Here is an 18,606-nt window from a genome sequence, read left to right as displayed (position 1 = left end):
CAAGTATTTAAATCATGCATATGATTATTAGAACACCTCCAACTTGGTATGACAATTTGCCTATTTACCTCGTGGTACAGGTTGTGCACTGATTGCCTCTGACAATGTCCTGTTCGTGCAGACGAAGCCGAGCATCTTTTATGATCCGATCGCCCCCTAGTTTATTTTTACCAGCAGCTTACAAAAGAATTAAAATTGCAATAGAACTTAAGCCTTTGAAGAATAAAGAAAGGCAAGTAACTATTATTAAATTTTATCAATAACTCTACTCTAGAAAAATGACTAGTATGACAATCGCTCTTATGGTAGCTAATGGTAGATTGGGCAAAATACTGTGACGAATCTGTATACAATAAAAATAGGATTATTGCTAACCCAAATATCTAAAAGAGAAATTATGAAATACATTCGGTGTAAGAATCAAGCTGATGCACATACTTCTTGATATACTTGATATTTTTTTTTCTACCAAAAAATAAGAAAAAAAATAAGGGAAGAAAATCAGTGCGGCATAGAAAAGCGGCACAAGGGACAGAAGTGGCTTTTCCCGAGCCACTGAACGATACAATCTCCATGGAAAACATGAGAGCACGGCATTCGTCGGACCTCCGATCCCACCAGAAATTCTTCCAGGCAGATTACGCAGACGGACCCGGAACCCGTGCCCGACCCAGAACTCGGACCGTCGACTGTCGCCGTCTCCAGGGCTGCGACAGACGCCGTCGTCGCTGGCACAGCCCTGAATTCAGCCGCCTCAACCAAAGATGCCTCCATCCCACTTTCGGTTTCGAGGACCTCGCTCTCCTCGTACAGTTCCACGGTCACAGCCACAACGGTCATGGCGACGCAGCCGGGCACGCAGGCATCGCTTCTCCTGTATCGCGCGAGCTTTTGGAGCATTCGGTCGCGGTCGGTAGGCCCGGCGCCGATTGCAGAGAGAAAAGGGGACAGCGCGGCGCCCACGGCAGCGTCGTCGGCCGGCGCCTCGGGGAAGACGGGGACGGTGGTTTGGGACCGCCGATTGGATGCGGCGAGAAGGACGCGGTGGCCGGTGGGGGTTAGGTAGCACTTGTGGAGGACATGGTTCATGTTGAGCACCACGTAGAAGAGGTCCGGCGGCCCAATAGAGGGCGGCGGCAGCGGCCAGTAACGGGCCTGAGGTTGCCATAAACTGCAGTCGAAAACCTTCTCTCTGACTATCATTCTCACTCTTGCTGGATCTCTGTTTTTTGGGGAAGGGAATGGAATGATGTAAAATTGATGAGAGGATTGGAGTATTTATACATGTGAGTGTTTGTAATTAATCATGAGACTGAGAGTCCTTTTAAGAGAAGACCGGAGAAGGAGGACACGATTACTTTTCAAATTTTAAACGTCATGATTCATTAGCTGACTTACATATTGTACCAGGATTCACACACACACATGCCTCACATGTGATTGTCTCACATGTGATTGTATGTGAATTCATAACATTGTGTAAAATATTTTTATAATTTTCAATGAATTTTTACATGTAATTTTAAAATTAATTAATAATATATTTTCATAATTTAATTACGAATATTAAAGTGTAAATATTCAAAATTATTTATAAAATTTATATTTTATTGGAAATTATAAAATACAAACATTAATATGAGATATAATTATAATATCATGTATCATCTAGATCTACATTGAGTTGCGCCTCATTGATATTTTCAAAATAAAAAGTTTTTTGATAAATTAAAGAGTTATCCCCGCTTTAAAAATAAAAGAGCAATGCCCTGCTCCCACTTTTTTTACATCAACAAGAATAAAGGAAGAGTTTCTTACTTTCTTTTGACTTTTTTTTGGTCGATGAATATTATTTGATATAATTATTACGAGTGTATGTGAATGCGCTTCCATTTTAATTTCCTGATAAGAAATTACTAAAAGAAAATTATATTTTATTATTTATATATTTCTTTATCTCTACTAATTCTTTTTTTTTTTTCTAGATTTGTCGCTAGAATTCACAATATTGTTCCTATAACATTGGTATGAAAATTTTGAAAAGAATGTCACAATATATTTTTTTGACAAAATTACTCTAATTAAAATTATGACAAATATTGAATTCTAATATTTACATAAAATTATAAAAAAAAAAATCAATTAGTAGGTTTATCATTATTTTCTATTTTTAAAACTCTAGATATGATTTTTTCCCATAAAAATATTAATAACTTCGTTGCAATTTTTAAAATGTGATTTTTCTACCTAAAAATTTAATTATTATTATTTTTTAGTTAATGGTCAATTTTAATAAATTTAAAATTTATTATTTAGAGGATACTTCTAGATCAAGAGTTTCATTTATAAAATTTCTCTTTCACAAATTATATTACTATTTATCTAAATAATGTTAGATACTTCACAATAATTTTAGAAGACGTCAGAGAAGTTTGCTTGTTTTATTTTGCGATGTACATTCTATTTAATTAATATTTATAATACCATTACATTTATTTTGTTATGAATTCTATGATTTTTTAAAGTCCAAATCTTGACCTATTCAAAATAAAATTTTTGAATGTAGATTTTTCTAATGTCATTGAATTTAATATTTTTATATATTCTTGTTTCACTTCTAAAAGATAATAAATTTTTTGTTTACAATTTGATTTATACTATTTGTGCTTTTATATATATATAGGATGTGCATATACATTGTCAACATATATATTTTTTAAATATAGCTTCTTTTTGGGGTTCAAACTTTAAAATATCTGAAATAGATTTTATAAATGTAATATTATATATATATATATATATATATATATATATATCTAATTTTGGTTAAATTTATTTTCTTCCAAAATTGTTTTATATTATTTCTAAAATTTAGGCCATTTTTGTCATATACTGCTTTACTTTATTTATAATTTTATAATTTTATTATTATAATATGGATATAGATGTAGATATCTATATATAATGTTTGCTTATTTTATTTAAATATTTTTTTAAGTCAAAAAATGATAGGAATGGTGAATTCCCAAGAGAGGGGTGAATTGGAAATTTAAAAACTTTTCATAAATTAAGTTCAAGTTACATATAGTATTTCACAACTTAGGAGCAGTTACCAATTCCATAAATAATCAAAGCATGTATGTAAAGTAATTAAAATAGTAAATAAACAAACATACATGTACAGAAATTAATGTGTGGAAAATAAAGAATGGACACAAAAATTGTTATCGGGGTTCGGCCAATCCTGCCTACGTCCCCGCCTTGAGCCAGCAGCCCAATGATTTTACTAATGCTCACTTAACGGATGGAGTGACACCAATTACAACCTTGAGGAATACCCCATGTCACATTACAGGGGTGATCCCAACAATACACCTTACAAGACGGTGCTCCTAATTCTCCTAATCAGGTCTGAACCAGTTCGGAACTTTCTTAACCGGGTCTAAGTCTATCCGGTGCTTTCCTAACCAGGACTGAGCAAATCTGTTGCATGTTATAGGCCAGTGCAATTCTCCTCCGACCACACGTTGGGAATGCAACAATATCAAATATTTGTGCACAAAGATAATGCTTCTATACTAAGCAGATGATATACAACAAGTAAGCCTTTGAATCTTGCTATGGATGTGCTAGCTAGATTCACAAGCAATAACAAGTTTTTCCAAAGATATATTAATCAAGAAAATGTATGGGAAAAGCTTTGAGGAATACTCTCAAAATGATTTTCAACAATAAAGTATAAGTGAGAGTGAATGGTTAAAATATATGTACAACTTAAATAAATGCCCAAAAGGAAATTTATCTCTTCCAAAAAATTTTTTAAATTAAAAATAACGAGAGAAGGAGTATTAAATTTTTGCCCCAAAACGATTTTTGAAATAATAGTGAATGTGGGGGAACTTTTATTAAGAAAAGAATTGAGAGGATATTAAAGTAAATCAAAGTTGCTAATGTGACTTATGCAAGGGGTATATATGCAGTTTGGGAAAATTATGACCATTAGGGACACACTTGGTATTTTTAGATTTGTTTAATAAAAATATAATTATGTTTAGGAGCTGAAAAATTGACCGATCTGGAAGGTTCGGTCGGCTGACATTTAGTGTCTGTTGACTAAACACACACAGCAAATTTGAAATTTAAAATAGGCTTAGTTGGCTGTGGGGGTCATTGGTCGGCTGGCCGAAAGGTGATTCCGAGCCTTCATAGGTTTGGTCGATTTAGGCCTAAGGCTGGTATGTCGGTTCTTGAGGGTCGGTCAACTAAGGGCATTTTGAACTAAGGTGGCCGGTCGGTCGAGGAAGGTGGAAAAATCAAATTCATAGTTCGGTCAATTGTGAAAGCTGAGTTCAAAATTGGTCGGTCGACCAACCTAAGTCAAATATTTGACTTCTGGCCTAATACGTGGTTGGTCAACTGAGAGATATAACACATAAATTGGTCAGTCGACCAAGGCTTTTTAATTAAGCCAAAAAAATCCAACATTGGTCGACCGAAGTTTTGTAAAATTAATTTTAACCTTAATTTAACCCTAAAGATATTCCAAAAATCCTTATTTGATTTTAGTTTTTTGAAAAAAAAATTTTATTAAAGTTTAGGTGCCCTAAGGTTCGTCTATAGTCATTAGTGAGCTTTCATCCACATCATGCATGTGATACATTATTATAGACCAAATGGAAAACAAAATGCATTACAAATTAAAATATATGTCTTCATTTCCTTTGCTTTTCACTTCATGGAATGCATCAGACAAAAAGGTCTTTAAGTTTCGTCCTGACTTCCATATTTCCTTCGTCGTATATGCGTGCCAAAATATAAATATGTTCAATCACTTAAAAACACGCATAAGATCATTGTGCTTTGTCAGCATTAAAACAAGAATCAGACTCAAAAAGTAAAAACAAAATTAATTTTTGAGGTCCCTTTGGAACTTAAAAAATGTTAAGGAAATGAAACCAAAATAATAAAGATTCCAATTTTTTTATATTTGATTATCAAGAAAAGAGAGAAAGAAAATAATATATATATATATATATATATATTCAATCTGTAACGACCCGGCCCTTTATACGGACTCAAGTGTCACTCACTCATACAAAATACCTGTACCTGTTCCAGATATATAGACAACCCGCCCTGAATAGGGACATACGGGTGTAAATCATACATAATATCAATGTAAATGTTGCGAAAAAACATAAACATTCATTGAGGTTTCTTCTAGACTTATACTAGAGCTTACTAACACATCCACAAGTACAAAAACTCAGACATAGAATAAATCATGTTATTACAATCCTCTAGAAAGGACCTTCATCTAAGTTTAATACATGATTCGAATGCTTACGTAAGCTAAACCAAAATACAATCTCTCCAGTCCCTTTAGCTACTAGGACCGACGTATTGATGAACCTGAAAACAAAGGTTGTATGATAGGATGAGACACCTCTCAGTAAGGAAGAAAGTGTTACAACAGTATGTGATTGCATATATGCACATTTTCATACAAACTCATACGTTTGAAACATTTGTTTATAATACTATAACATATAATATTTATCTGCACATCAAGTATTTAAATCATGCATATGATTATTAGAACACCTCCAACTTGGTATGACAATTTGCCTATTTACCTCGTGGTACAGGTTGTGCACTGATTGCCTCTGACAATGTCCTGTTCGTGCAGACGAAGCCGAGCATCTTTTATGATCCGATCGCCCCCTAGTTTATTTTTACCAGCAGCTTACAAAAGAATTAAAATTGCAATAGAACTTAAGCCTTTGAAGAATAAAGAAAGGCAAGTAACTATTATTAAATTTTATCAATAACTCTACTCTAGAAAAATGACTAGTATGACAATCGCTCTTATGGTAGCTAATGGTAGATTGGGCAAAATACTGTGACGAATCTGTATACAATAAAAATAGGATTATTGCTAACCCAAATATCTAAAAGAGAAATTATGAAATACATTCGGTGTAAGAATCAAGCTGATGCACATACTTCTTGATATACTTGATATTTTTTTTTCTACCAAAAAATAAGAAAAAAAAATAAGGGAAGAAAATCAGTGCGGCATAGAAAAGCGGCACAAGGGACAGAAGTGGCTTTTCCCGAGCCACTGAACGATACAATCTCCATGGAAAACATGAGAGCACGGCATTCGTCGGACCTCCGATCCCACCAGAAATTCTTCCAGGCAGATTACGCAGACGGACCCGGAACCCGTGCCCGACCCAGAACTCGGACCGTCGACTGTCGCCGTCTCCAGGGCTGCGACAGACGCCGTCGTCGCTGGCACAGCCCTGAATTCAGCCGCCTCAACCAAAGATGCCTCCATCCCACTTTCGGTTTCGAGGACCTCGCTCTCCTCGTACAGTTCCACGGTCACAGCCACAACGGTCATGGCGACGCAGCCGGGCACGCAGGCATCGCTTCTCCTGTATCGCGCGAGCTTTTGGAGCATTCGGTCGCGGTCGGTAGGCCCGGCGCCGATTGCAGAGAGAAAAGGGGACAGCGCGGCGCCCACGGCAGCGTCGTCGGCCGGCGCCTCGGGGAAGACGGGGACGGTGGTTTGGGACCGCCGATTGGATGCGGCGAGAAGGACGCGGTGGCCGGTGGGGGTTAGGTAGCACTTGTGGAGGACATGGTTCATGTTGAGCACCACGTAGAAGAGGTCCGGCGGCCCAATAGAGGGCGGCGGCAGCGGCCAGTAACGGGCCTGAGGTTGCCATAAACTGCAGTCGAAAACCTTCTCTCTGACTATCATTCTCACTCTTGCTGGATCTCTGTTTTTTGGGGGAAGGGAATGGAATGATGTAAAATTGATGAGAGGATTGGAGTATTTATACATGTGAGTGTTTGTAATTAATCATGAGACTGAGAGTCCTTTTAAGAGAAGACCGGAGAAGGAGGACACGATTACTTTTCAAATTTTAAACGTCATGATTCATTAGCTGACTTACATATTGTACCAGGATTCACACACACACATGCCTCACATGTGATTGTCTCACATGTGATTGTATGTGAATTCATAACATTGTGTAAAATATTTTTATAATTTTCAATGAATTTTTACATGTAATTTTAAAATTAATTAATAATATATTTTCATAATTTAATTACGAATATTAAAGTGTAAATATTCAAAATTATTTATAAAATTTATATTTTATTGGAAATTATAAAATACAAACATTAATATGAGATATAATTATAATATCATGTATCATCTAGATCTACATTGAGTTGCGCCTCATTGATATTTTCAAAATAAAAAGTTTTTTGATAAATTAAAGAGTTATCCCCGCTTTAAAAATAAAAGAGCAATGCCCTGCTCCCACTTTTTTTACATCAACAAGAATAAAGGAAGAGTTTCTTACTTTCTTTTGACTTTTTTTTGGTCGATGAATATTATTTGATATAATTATTACGAGTGTATGTGAATGCGCTTCCATTTTAATTTCCTGATAAGAAATTACTAAAAGAAAATTATATTTTATTATTTATATATTTCTTTATCTCTACTAATTCTTTTTTTTTTTTTCTAGATTTGTCGCTAGAATTCACAATATTGTTCCTATAACATTGGTATGAAAATTTTGAAAAGAATGTCACAATATTTTTTTTGACAAAATTACTCTAATTAAAATTATGAAAAATATTGAATTCTAATATATACATAAAATTATAAAAAAAAAAAATCAATTAGTAGATTTATCAATATTTTTGATTTTTAAAACTCTAGATATGATTTTTTCCATAAAAATATTAATAACTTCATTACAATTTTTCAAAATGTGATTTTTTTTAACTAAAAATTTAATTATTATTATTTTTTACTTAATGGTCAATTTTTAATAAATTTAAAATTTATTATTTAGAGGATACTTCTAGATCTAGAGTTTCTTTTATAAAATTTATCTTTTACAAATTATATTACTATTTATCTAAATAATGTTAGATACTTCACAATAATTTTAGAAGACGTCAGAGAAGTTTGCTTGTTTTATTTTGGGATGTACATTCTATTTAATTAATATTTATAATACCATTACATTTATTTTGTTATGAATTCTATGATTTTTTAAAGTCCAAATCTTGACCTATTCAAAATAAAATTTTTGAATGTAGATTTTTCTAATGTCATTGAATTTAATATTTTTATATATTCTTGTTTCACTTCTAAAAGAAAATAAATTTTTTGTTTACAAATTGATTTATACTATTTGTGCTTTTATATATATATATAGGATGTGCATATACATTGTCATCATATTTTTTTTTAAATATAGTTTCTTTTTGGGGTTCAAACTTTAAAATATCTGAAATAGATTTTATAAATGTAATATTATATATATATATATATATATATATATATATATATCTAATTTTGGTTAAATTCATTTTCTTCTAAAATTGTTTTATATTGTTTCTAAAATTTAGGCCATTTTTGTCATATACTGCTTTACTTTATTTATAATTTTATAATTTTATTATTATAATATGGATATAGATGTAGATATCTATATATAATGTTTGCTTATTTTATTTAAATATTTTTTTAAGTCAAAAAATGATAGGAATGGTGAATTCCCAAGAGAGGGGTGAATTGGAAATTTAAAACTTTTCCTAAATTAAGTTCAAGTTACATATAGTATTTCACAACTTAGGATCTTTTTAAGCAGTTACCAATTTCATGAATAATCAAAGCATGTATGTAAAGTAATTAAAGCAGTAAATAAACAAACATTCATGTACATAAATTAAAGTGCGGAAAATAAAGAATGGACATAAAAATTGTTATCGGGGTTATGCCAATTGTGCCTATGTCCCCGCCTTGAGCCAGCAACCCAATGATTTCGCTAATGTTCACTTAACGGGTGGAGTGACACAAATTACAACCTCGAGGAATATCCCAGGTCACATTACAGGGTTGATCCCAACCAATACACCTTACAAGACGGTGCTCCTAATTCTCCTAACCGGGTTTGAACAAGTCCGGAACTTTCTTAACCGGGTCTGAGTCTATTCGGTACTTTCCTAACTGGGTCTGAGCAAATCCGTTGCACGTTACATGTTAGTGCAATTCTCCTCCGACCACACGTTGAGAATACAACTATATCAAATATTTGTGTACAAAGATAATGCTTCTATATTAAACAGATGATGTACAACAAGTGAGCTTTTGAATCTTGCTATGGATGTGCAAGATTCACAAGCAATAACAAGTTTTTCCAAAGAAATATTAATCAAGAAAATGTATGGGAAAAGCTTTGAGGAATACTCTCAAAATGATTTTCAACAATAAAGTATAAGTGAGAGTGAATGGTTAAAAGATATGCACAACTTAAATAAATGCCCAAAAGGAAATTTCTCTCTTCCAAAAAATTTGTTAAATAAAAAATAACGAGAGGAGTATTAAATTTTTGCCCCAAAATGATTTTTGAAATAAGAGTGAATGTGGTGGAACTTTTATTAAGAAAAGAATTGAGAAGATATTAAAGTTAATCAAAGTTGCTAATGTGACTTATGAAAGGGGTATATATAGAGTTTGAGAAAATTATGATCGTTAGGGACACGCTTGGTATTTTTAGATTTGTTTAATCAAAAAATAATTATGTTTAGGCGCTGAAAAATTGACCATCCCGAAAGGTTCAATCAGCTGACCTTCAGTGTTGGTTGACTGAACACACACAACAAATTTGAAATTTAAAATAGGCTCAGTTGGCTGTGGGGGGCATTAGTCGACTAGCCGAAAGGTGATTCTGAGCCTTCATAGGTTCGATCGACCTTGGCCTAAGGCTGGTTTGCCGGTTCTTGAGGGTTGGTCGACTAAGGGCATTTTGAACTAAGGTGGCCGGTTAGCCGAGAAAGGCGAAAAAGTCAAATTCATAGTTTGGTTGACTATGGAAGCTGAGTTCAAAGTTGGTCTGTCGACCGAGCTAAGTCAAATATTTGACTTCTGGCCTAATATGTGGTTGGTCAACTGAGGGATATAACACATGATAGGCTTTTTAATTAAGCCAAAAAATCCAACGTTGGTTGACCGAAATTTTGTAAAATTAATTTTAACCCTAATTTAACCCTAAAGATATTTCAAAAATCCTTATTTGATTTTAACTTTTTATGAAAAAGATTTTTTGATTAAAGTTCAGGTGCTCTAAGGTCTGTCTACAGTCATTACTGAGCTTTCATCCACATCATGCATGTGATACATTATTATAGACTAAATGAAAAACAAAATGCATTACAAATTAAAATATGTCTTCATTTCCTTTACTTTTCACTTCATGGAATGTGCAGAAAAAAAGGTCTTTAAGTTCCGTCCTGACTTCCATATTTCTTTTGTCTTATATGCGTGCCAAAATATAAACATGTTCAATCACTTAAAAACACACATAAGATCATTGTACTTTATCAGCATCAAAATAGGGATCGAACTCAAAAAGTCAACAAAAAATTAATTTTTAAGGTCCCTTTGGAACTTAAAATATGTCAAGGAAATGAAACCAAAATAATAAAGATTCCAATTTTTTTATGTTTGATTATGAAAAAAAGAGAGAAAGAAAATAATATATATATATATATATATTAAATCATTAAAAAAAATTTGATTTTACATATCATTAATATTTGAATTTATTAATTTTTGATAATACATTTTTAAATTTAAATTATTTATTTGTAGTATGGATATAAATGTAGATATCTCTATATAATGTTAGTTTATTTGATTTAAATATTTTTTTGAGTTCAAATATTAATATTTAAGGTTCCTCTGGAGCTTGAAAAATGTTAGGGAAAGGAAAGGAAAGGAAAATAAGAAAGATTCCATTTTTTAATGTTTGATTATCAAGAAAAGAGAGAAATTTTAGAAAAAATCAATAAATAAAAAGTTGATTTAACGCATCATTAATATTTGTATTTTATTAGTTTTTGATCATATATGAAAAATTTTCAAATTTTAAATTATCTGAAATTCGCATTACAAATGTAGTGAAAATATATATATTTTTAATTTATGATAAAAAAATCATTGTTACAATTAGTTATGATATTAGTTCCCATTTACAAATAAAATAACATCTGTGGACAAAATTTTTTTTTATTTATGATAAAAATATTCATTCTTTCAATTATGTCATCCTAAAAGAGTAAAATATATACTTTCTAGTAAGTCAAAATAGAAAAACTCACATTGAGTTTAAGGATAATCACGCTCGAACTGATGACTTCCACGATGTTAAGGTGACACTCTACCGCCGAGTTATATCCCTCCCCAGCCCCTATCGAGATAAGTTGAAGGGCCGAGAAACTCAACGCCACACCATTATTCTTGAACAACTTGGAGCTGAACCTTCTTTTCGTAGTACGAAAAGAATGCGTGGGAAAAAAAAGATTGGATTCAATTGTCAACTATATACATTGACTAAATACAATTTGTTTGTGTCTAACAAATTACTTCAATACTATAATTATAACGATCTTTGGTATTTCAAAGTCTTTTTCAATGCTCGTCTTTATCTACATAGCTCGACAAGTATATATTAGTATGCAATAAGAAAAAGGCTAATAATAAAATATTTCTATAACCTTTTAACTCTACATTGCTATTGATACGCCCAAAATAATCTAGCCAATGAGGGCAGGTCAACACATGTCTCGCGCCTTCTCCGGGTTAGACATTCTGACGAGTGATCGGCTCCAACTTAATAAAAGGAGGAGAGATCCACGCCAGTGGCTTAAATAGTCGAGTAATAAGCGCAAGCACTTTATGATTGGGGAGCGATTCACGCCTCCACGCAATAAATACGAACCAACCTACGGTCAACTCGAGCCCCTATAAGCAGGGATCTGGAGACGAGGCAGAGGTAAGTCACTCAATACTATTCTACTGTTGCGTTCAGCCTCTCTAAAAGCATTCCTCTTACTTAGGCATCGGAGTGATCCCCCGGAGTACACCTCAGGTCCTCCAAGCCTTTCTTTTCTTCCCCTTTCAGGTCAACGGAAGTCGAAGGAACATCTCTGCAATTTTTACCCCGCAACAGTTGGCGCCGTCTGTGGGAACTTGCTTTTAAGAGGCGATCATATCTTGCTCTCGACTTTTGACATTCTAGTAATGCCGACCTCACACAGTTCTACCTCCATCCCTACTGCAAAAGAATCGTCCCAGTCCATCCAATCCATGCCCGCAAAGTCATCGGGTGTCAGTAGGGAGGAGTTCCTCGCTTTCCAAAAGGAAATGAAGAATATGCTCAACCAACTCTTACAACAAAGGAGTCAAGAAGGGCACGTCCTCCACCAACCACAAGAGAACCCCAGTGCAGACAAGCAATCTAACAAACTAGTGGAGAACGAGGAGAAAACCTACCCCAATAAGAAGGTAGAAGATGCAAACAGCGTGGACGTCAACCAGCAAAGATCTACAGAGCTCGAAGAAAGAATCAAGAAGATAGATCATATAGAGAAGATAATGAAAGAGGGCAGAACCAAACCCTACTATGGGGAAGCATTCCTGAGGTCCTCAGAGCCGCCATTCAACAAAGAAATCATCGAGGCTCCATTGCCAAGTAGATTCAAGATGCCCACCTTTGAAAGGTACGAAGGTTTGTCTGACCCAATTGATCACCTAGATAATTTTAAAATGTTGATGCAGCTCCAAGGGGCTCCAGATGCCATCATGTGTCGAGTTTTTGCAACCACCCTTAAGGGTACTGCTAGAGATTGGTATCAAACTCTGCGACCAGGATCCATTGGTTCCTTCCAAGAGATGGAACAAATGTTCACCGATCACTTCCTTAGTAGCCAAATAGTTGCTAAAAAAACGGGCCATCTCATGAGTGTGGCGCAAAGGGAGCAGGAGAATCTAAAGAACTTCATGCATCGATTCAACATGGTGACCCTAGAAATCCGTAACTTAGACATAGGGGTGGCTTTGGTAGCCTTGACAACGGCTCTCCAACCCGGAAGCTTCTTATACTCCCTAGGGAAAAAACTGCCAGTGGATATGGGGATGTTGATTGTCCGAGCAGAGAAATACATCAACATGGAGGAGATGATGGATACGAGAGGAAGTCGCATAGAGCGGAAAATGAAAAACAATAGCAGAGAAATAGGAGACTCTTATAGATCCGCAAAAAGGCATAAGACTAGTGCGTTGCACCCGGACCCAAAGATGAGAGGACAGCGCAACAAGTTTTACACCTACACACCTTTGAATGTATTGCGCTCGGAATTACTAATGTAGATAAGAAAGAAGGACTACATCTCGTGGCCTAAACCTATTCAAATGCCTCTACACAAGAGGAACATGTCCAAGTTCTGCGCATTCCATAGGGATCATGGCCACGACACAGAAGAATGCATTCATTTGAAGAAAGAAATCGAAGTCCTAATAAGAAGGGGACACTTGTCCAAGTTTATAAAGAAAGAAAATCCACAAAGGGAACCTCTCGAGTAGAGGAGGCATAACGCAAAAGAGAAGGAAGAGCAGGTCATAGGGGAGATTGTGGTGATCTTCGGAGGATCTGCTAGTGGAGGAGATAGCGGGAGTGCCCGCAAAAGATATGCTAAATAGGTGCTATCGATGGAGAAGAGGGAAACTAGTAGTAAACAAAACAAAAAAGATGACATCATAACCTTTAACAGCGGAGACGAAGAAGGGGTGCAGCAGCCACATGATGACGCACTGGTACTCTCATTACTTGTGGCCAATTACATGGTCAGACGCATATTGATAGACAATGGGAGCTCGACTAACATCATGTTCTGGTCGGTCCTGGTCAAAATGAAGATCGGAAAGGAACGACTCAAGCCGGTCTCGACCCCCTTAGAAGGATTCAGGGAAGACATTATTCACCCTTTGAGTACAATCACATTACCGGTGACAATAAGGACGACCCCGCAGCAGGTTACGACGCTGATAGAGTTCATGGTGGTCGACCGACCTTCGGTGTACAATGTCATCTTGGGGCACCCTTTCCTTAACACAGTTCAGGCTGTAACGTCAACATACCACCTCAAAATCAAATTCCTTACACCATAAGGGATAGGATTTGCCAAGGGAGATCAAACCGTTGCTTAGAGTTGCTATGTAATGAAAGGGAAGATGGAGGCTAGAGAATTTCTAATGGTGGAAGATCTAGAAGTAAGGGGAGAGTATCCCCAAATCAGTATAGTAGATGAAGATATCAGGCATATACCCCTGAAGGGCCACTAGGAAAGAAGTATACAGATCGAAAGTCACCTGCCCGACACCTTGAAAGCGGACCTGAGCGAACTGTTGGACGAATTCGCTGATTTGTTCGCCTGGGCGGCCACAGACATGCTCGGCATCGACCCTGCAATCATAGAGCACAGGCTGCAGGTCGACCCCAACCACCGACTTGTAAAACAGAAAAAAAGGAGCTTCACGATGGAGCGGATTAAAATAATCGATGAGGAAGTGACGAAGCTGATGCAAGCCAACTTCATCAGGGAGGTAGACTACCCGGAGTGGCTGAGCAACGTGGTTCTAGTAAGGAAGTCGAACGGAAAATGACGCCCTTGCATAAACTTCACTGACCTGAATAAGGCGTGCCAAAAGGACAGCTTCCCTCTTCCCCGAATCGACAAGCTAGTGGACTCGACCTCGGGGCACGAGCTCCTCAGTTTCATGGATGCCTACTCGGGATACAACCAAATCCCTATGCGTTGAGCTGATGAAGAAAAAACTTCTTTCATCACCGAAAGGGGCTTGTATTGTCATCGGATAATGTCCTTCGGGCTAAAAAATGCAGGAGCCACATATCAGAGATTCGTGAACAAGATCTTTAAAGATCAGCTCGGAAAAACAATGGAGGTGTACGTGGACGATATGTTAGTAAAAAGCTTAGAAGCAGAGCAACAGTGTAAAGACTTGAGGGAAACATTCGGACTCCTTCGCCGGTACCACATGAAACTGAACCCATCGAAGTGTGTATTTGGTGTTTCTGCAGGAAAGTTCCTGGACTTTATTGTGACTTATAGAGGTATAGAAGTAAATTCGGATAAAATAAGAGCGTTGCTGGAAATGGAAGCTCCACGGACAAAAAAGGAGATCCAAGTTTTAACAGGGAGGATAGCTTCCCTCAGCAGGTTTGTCTCTTGCTCAGGGGACAAAGGCTTACCTTTCTTCATAGCACTATGGAAGAACGGAGGATTCGAATAGGGGGAGGAGCAGGACAAAGCCTTTGAACAGCTCAAGCAATACCTCGGATCCCCTCCCCTTTTGACGAAGGCAAAGAATGGGGAAGACCTCTACCTATATACAGCATCCACGAAAAATGCCGTCAGCTTGGTCCTGGTCCAAGAAGAAGGCAAGAAGTAGTAGCCCAAATATTACACTAGCAAGGTGCTGAGTGAAGCCGAAAATAACTATTGCACGACGAAAAAAGCCGCCTTCCCCATCATCTGTGCAGCACGAAAATTGAGGTCCTACTTTCAGGCCCACAAGGTAATTGTGTTAACAAACCTACCAATGAGACAAATTCTGCAGCAGCCGTAGAGTTCGAGAAGGATGACGAAGTGGTCAATCGAATTAAGTGAGTTCGACATACAGTATCAACCAAGGCCCGCTGTCAAGGCCTAGGTATTCGCTGATTTTACAGCAGAATGGCTCCCTGAGTCATCCACTAAGTCAGATATATGGACATTACATATTGATGGGTCGTCTAACGCTGCTGGAGGGGGAGCTGGATTCATCCTTTCAGCCCTGGATGGCAGTAAAACTCTTTTCGCACTAAAGCTGGAGTTCACAGCAACCAAAAACGATGCGGAGTATGAAGCTTTGTTAGCGGGCCTACGCTTGACAGAAGTATTAGGGGTGGCACAGATCAAGGTATTGAGTGATTCCCAACTAGTGGTAGATTAGCTGAAAGGAGAATTTGAGGCTAGGGATCAAAGAATGAAGAAATATCTTGTTAAGTCCCAAGAATACGTGAAAGCATTCGTTCAGTTCGATATAGAACATGTACCAAGGGCAGAGAACAAAAAGGTCGATGCACTCGCGAAATTGGCCTCAACAACCGGTTCGGAATAGAAAGACGCTATTTATCTAGAGCGGATAGGGAAACCCCCAAATGAGAAGGACATAATTAACTTAATGGAGTCCGAAATCAGTAAGGACGATTGGAGGGCATCTTTATTCCTATACCTTTAGGACGGATCCCTACCAGAGGACAATAAGGAAGCTCTAAAAGTGAGAAGGAAAGTAGCAAGATATACGTTGATAGGTCGGGAGCTGTACAGGCGATCCCTAACACTACCCTACCTTCGTTGTCTAAACAATGAGGAAGGGAAATACATACTAAGGAAAATCCACGAAGGAGTGTGCGGAAACCACCTTGCCAGTAGGGCCCTAGCCCACAAGGCCATGCGGCAGGGATTTTACTGGCCCACAATGAAGAAAGATGCGGTCAAGCTCGTCGAACGATGCGACAGATGTCAAAGATGTGCAGCAGTACCACACATACCCTCTAGTCTACTCTCCCCTCTAACCAGTCCCTGCCCCTTCGCACAGTGGGGCATAGACATCCTAGGACCTTTACCGCAGGTGACTGGTCAAAAAAAGTTTTTGTTGGTAGCAATAGATTATTTCACTAAGTGGGTAGAGGTCAAACCTCTAGCCACCATAACAGAGCGGAACATTACGCACTTTGTGTGGACATCAATGGTTTGCCGCTTCGGAATCCCTTGGGCAATAGTTACAGACCACGGGAGGCATTTTGACAACAAATGCTTCAAAAAGTTATGTTCGGACCTATCTATTAAGCTCGTCTTCGCGTCAGTGGCGCACCCCTAGTGCAATTGACAGGTAGAGAACATGAACTGGACGATACTGCACGGATTGAGGACACGACTCGAATCTATGCAAGGTAGATGGGCAGAGGAACTCCCTTCACTCATATGGGCATACCACACCACCAAGAGAGCGGCAACAGAGGAAACCCCTTTTATGCTTGTCTTTGGCGCAGAAGCGCTCATCCCAGCAGAGGTAGGGATACCCTCCTAGCGAAGGCAATACTTTAATGAGCAGACCAACAACGAAGAGCTCAGATCAGAAATAGACCTACTGGAAGAGAGACAAGATCAGACGAGTTTAAAAGTTGCAGCCTACCAACAGAAGGTAGCTAAGTACTACAACAATCGCGTCAAAATACGAAATTTCTAGCCGGGAGACTTAGTCCTAAGGAAGTCACGGAACAACCCATCGGAATCAGGATCGCACAAGTTAAAGCCAAACTGGGAGGGTCCATACAAAGTCACAACCGAGATAAAGCCAGGGACATACAAGTTGGAAGGTGTAGGGGGGAAAGAGATTAAGAACACATGGAACTTAGATATGTTAAAAAAATACTATTCTTAAAAAGTGCTTCTTACAGTGCAATAACAAAAGTACCAATTACAATAGTTGTACTACGTCAATAAAGTTTGAAAAATTTATATTACAAGTTCAGTTCCTACAGACTAGTTTGCTTTACTCCCCTCTTCAGCTTCCTCCTCCTCCCCTTCCTCATCCTCGTCCAGATCTTGCACTGATTCAGGACTCTTATTGCCATAACCGTGTGAGCTCACACCGTCCAGCGGAAGCTCAGGGTGTTTGGTTTTGACTTGATCCCGGCACCTCCTGAATCACACTCGGTAAGCTTTGGAGGTATCAATGACGAATTGGTTGGAGTCCGTGTACTCCTTTACTGTAGTTCGGGAGGCAGTAGCAGCAGCGGCAGCTTCTCTGGCAGGTAACTCCTCCCTATGAAGGCGCTCAACCTCAGCTTGCAGAGCCCGCTCACGGACCTCGGCCTCACGTAGTTCGTTTTGAGCAACAACGTACTTCTCCCTGGCATCCAAGGTTTGTCGGTACATCTCGACAACCTTCTCCTCCTAGGCTAAAGCCATCATCGCCAGCTAAGGAAGAATACAAAATACAGAACAGTTAACAAAACTATGTATAATGGGAGAAGAATAAAGCCAGTTGAAGAATATATACCTGGTATGAGGTGTGGCGGATCTTCGCTAAAAGAGCGTTAGGAAGAGTGCACTGGACCTGCACAAAATCTTCAGCGTGTACGGCCCGACGGAGAGCAGAGGCAGAACGGGTCGGCTCGTGAAATATCACTTCATTATGGGTTTGGGGGATTGGAGGAGGAACAACATTGATCTCATCAATAAGGGCACCAGAATCACCTATAGCGGGTGCATCCCTTTGGGAGGTTTCCCCCTCGATCTCCCTTCTCTTCTTCCTACTCCTACTCACCCTTTACTTCCTGGCTTCCCCTATGATAGATTCATATTTGGTGAAGTCCATATCTGTAAGGATAGAGAGAAAAGAAGTAAAAACACCAACAATAGAGATGATATCTGAACACATATATAGAAATCAGAGGCGAGGAAAGACTTGAGGAAACGAGGCTGATCCCCCACTGCACGAGGACACGCTCTTAGAGCAGCTCCTCATGAGGGATAATACCCTGCTCTCCAAGGGCTCGCAGCTTTTTCAGGATGGCCTGCTCTTCGGGGGAAAGCCTTGGAAGAAGGTGGCGCATCCGAACTACAAAGGAAAGGGGATGAAAGGAAAAAAGG

At 37.7% G+C, this 18,606-nt stretch overlaps 2 protein-coding genes across 2 annotated transcripts; both read right to left on the bottom strand.

Annotated features, from left to right (window-relative positions):
* Window positions 1-501: 501 nt before the first annotated feature.
* Window positions 502-1,203, bottom strand: LOC131166657 (probable E3 ubiquitin-protein ligase ATL45). The gene has a single exon (XM_058125235.1). It carries the CDS (start codon window positions 1,201-1,203, stop codon window positions 502-504), a length of 702 nt encoding a protein of 233 aa, XP_057981218.1.
* Window positions 1,204-5,776: 4,573 nt separating this feature from the next.
* On the bottom strand, window positions 5,777-6,862 carry LOC131166869 (probable E3 ubiquitin-protein ligase ATL45). Its single transcript, XM_058125480.1, has one exon. The coding sequence runs from the start codon at window positions 6,854-6,856 to the stop codon at window positions 6,071-6,073; it is 786 nt and encodes a 261-aa protein (XP_057981463.1). The 5' UTR covers window positions 6,857-6,862; the 3' UTR covers window positions 5,777-6,070.
* Window positions 6,863-18,606: the final 11,744 nt, after the last annotated feature.

Source organism: Malania oleifera, chromosome 10 (assembly GCF_029873635.1).
Source record: "Malania oleifera isolate guangnan ecotype guangnan chromosome 10, ASM2987363v1, whole genome shotgun sequence".
NCBI lineage: Eukaryota > Viridiplantae > Streptophyta > Magnoliopsida > Santalales > Ximeniaceae > Malania > Malania oleifera.
Note: the sequence above shows the minus strand (reverse complement) of the source record. Positions and strands in the feature narration are given on the sequence as shown.

What these genes read in the sequence shown, in the direction of transcription:
- LOC131166657 (XM_058125235.1), bottom strand. Translation starts at nt 1,203, where the DNA reads ATGATAGTCAGAGAGAAGGTTTTCGACTGCAGTTTATGGCAACCTCAG.
- LOC131166869 (XM_058125480.1), bottom strand. Translation starts at nt 6,856, where the DNA reads ATGTATAAATACTCCAATCCTCTCATCAATTTTACATCATTCCATTCC.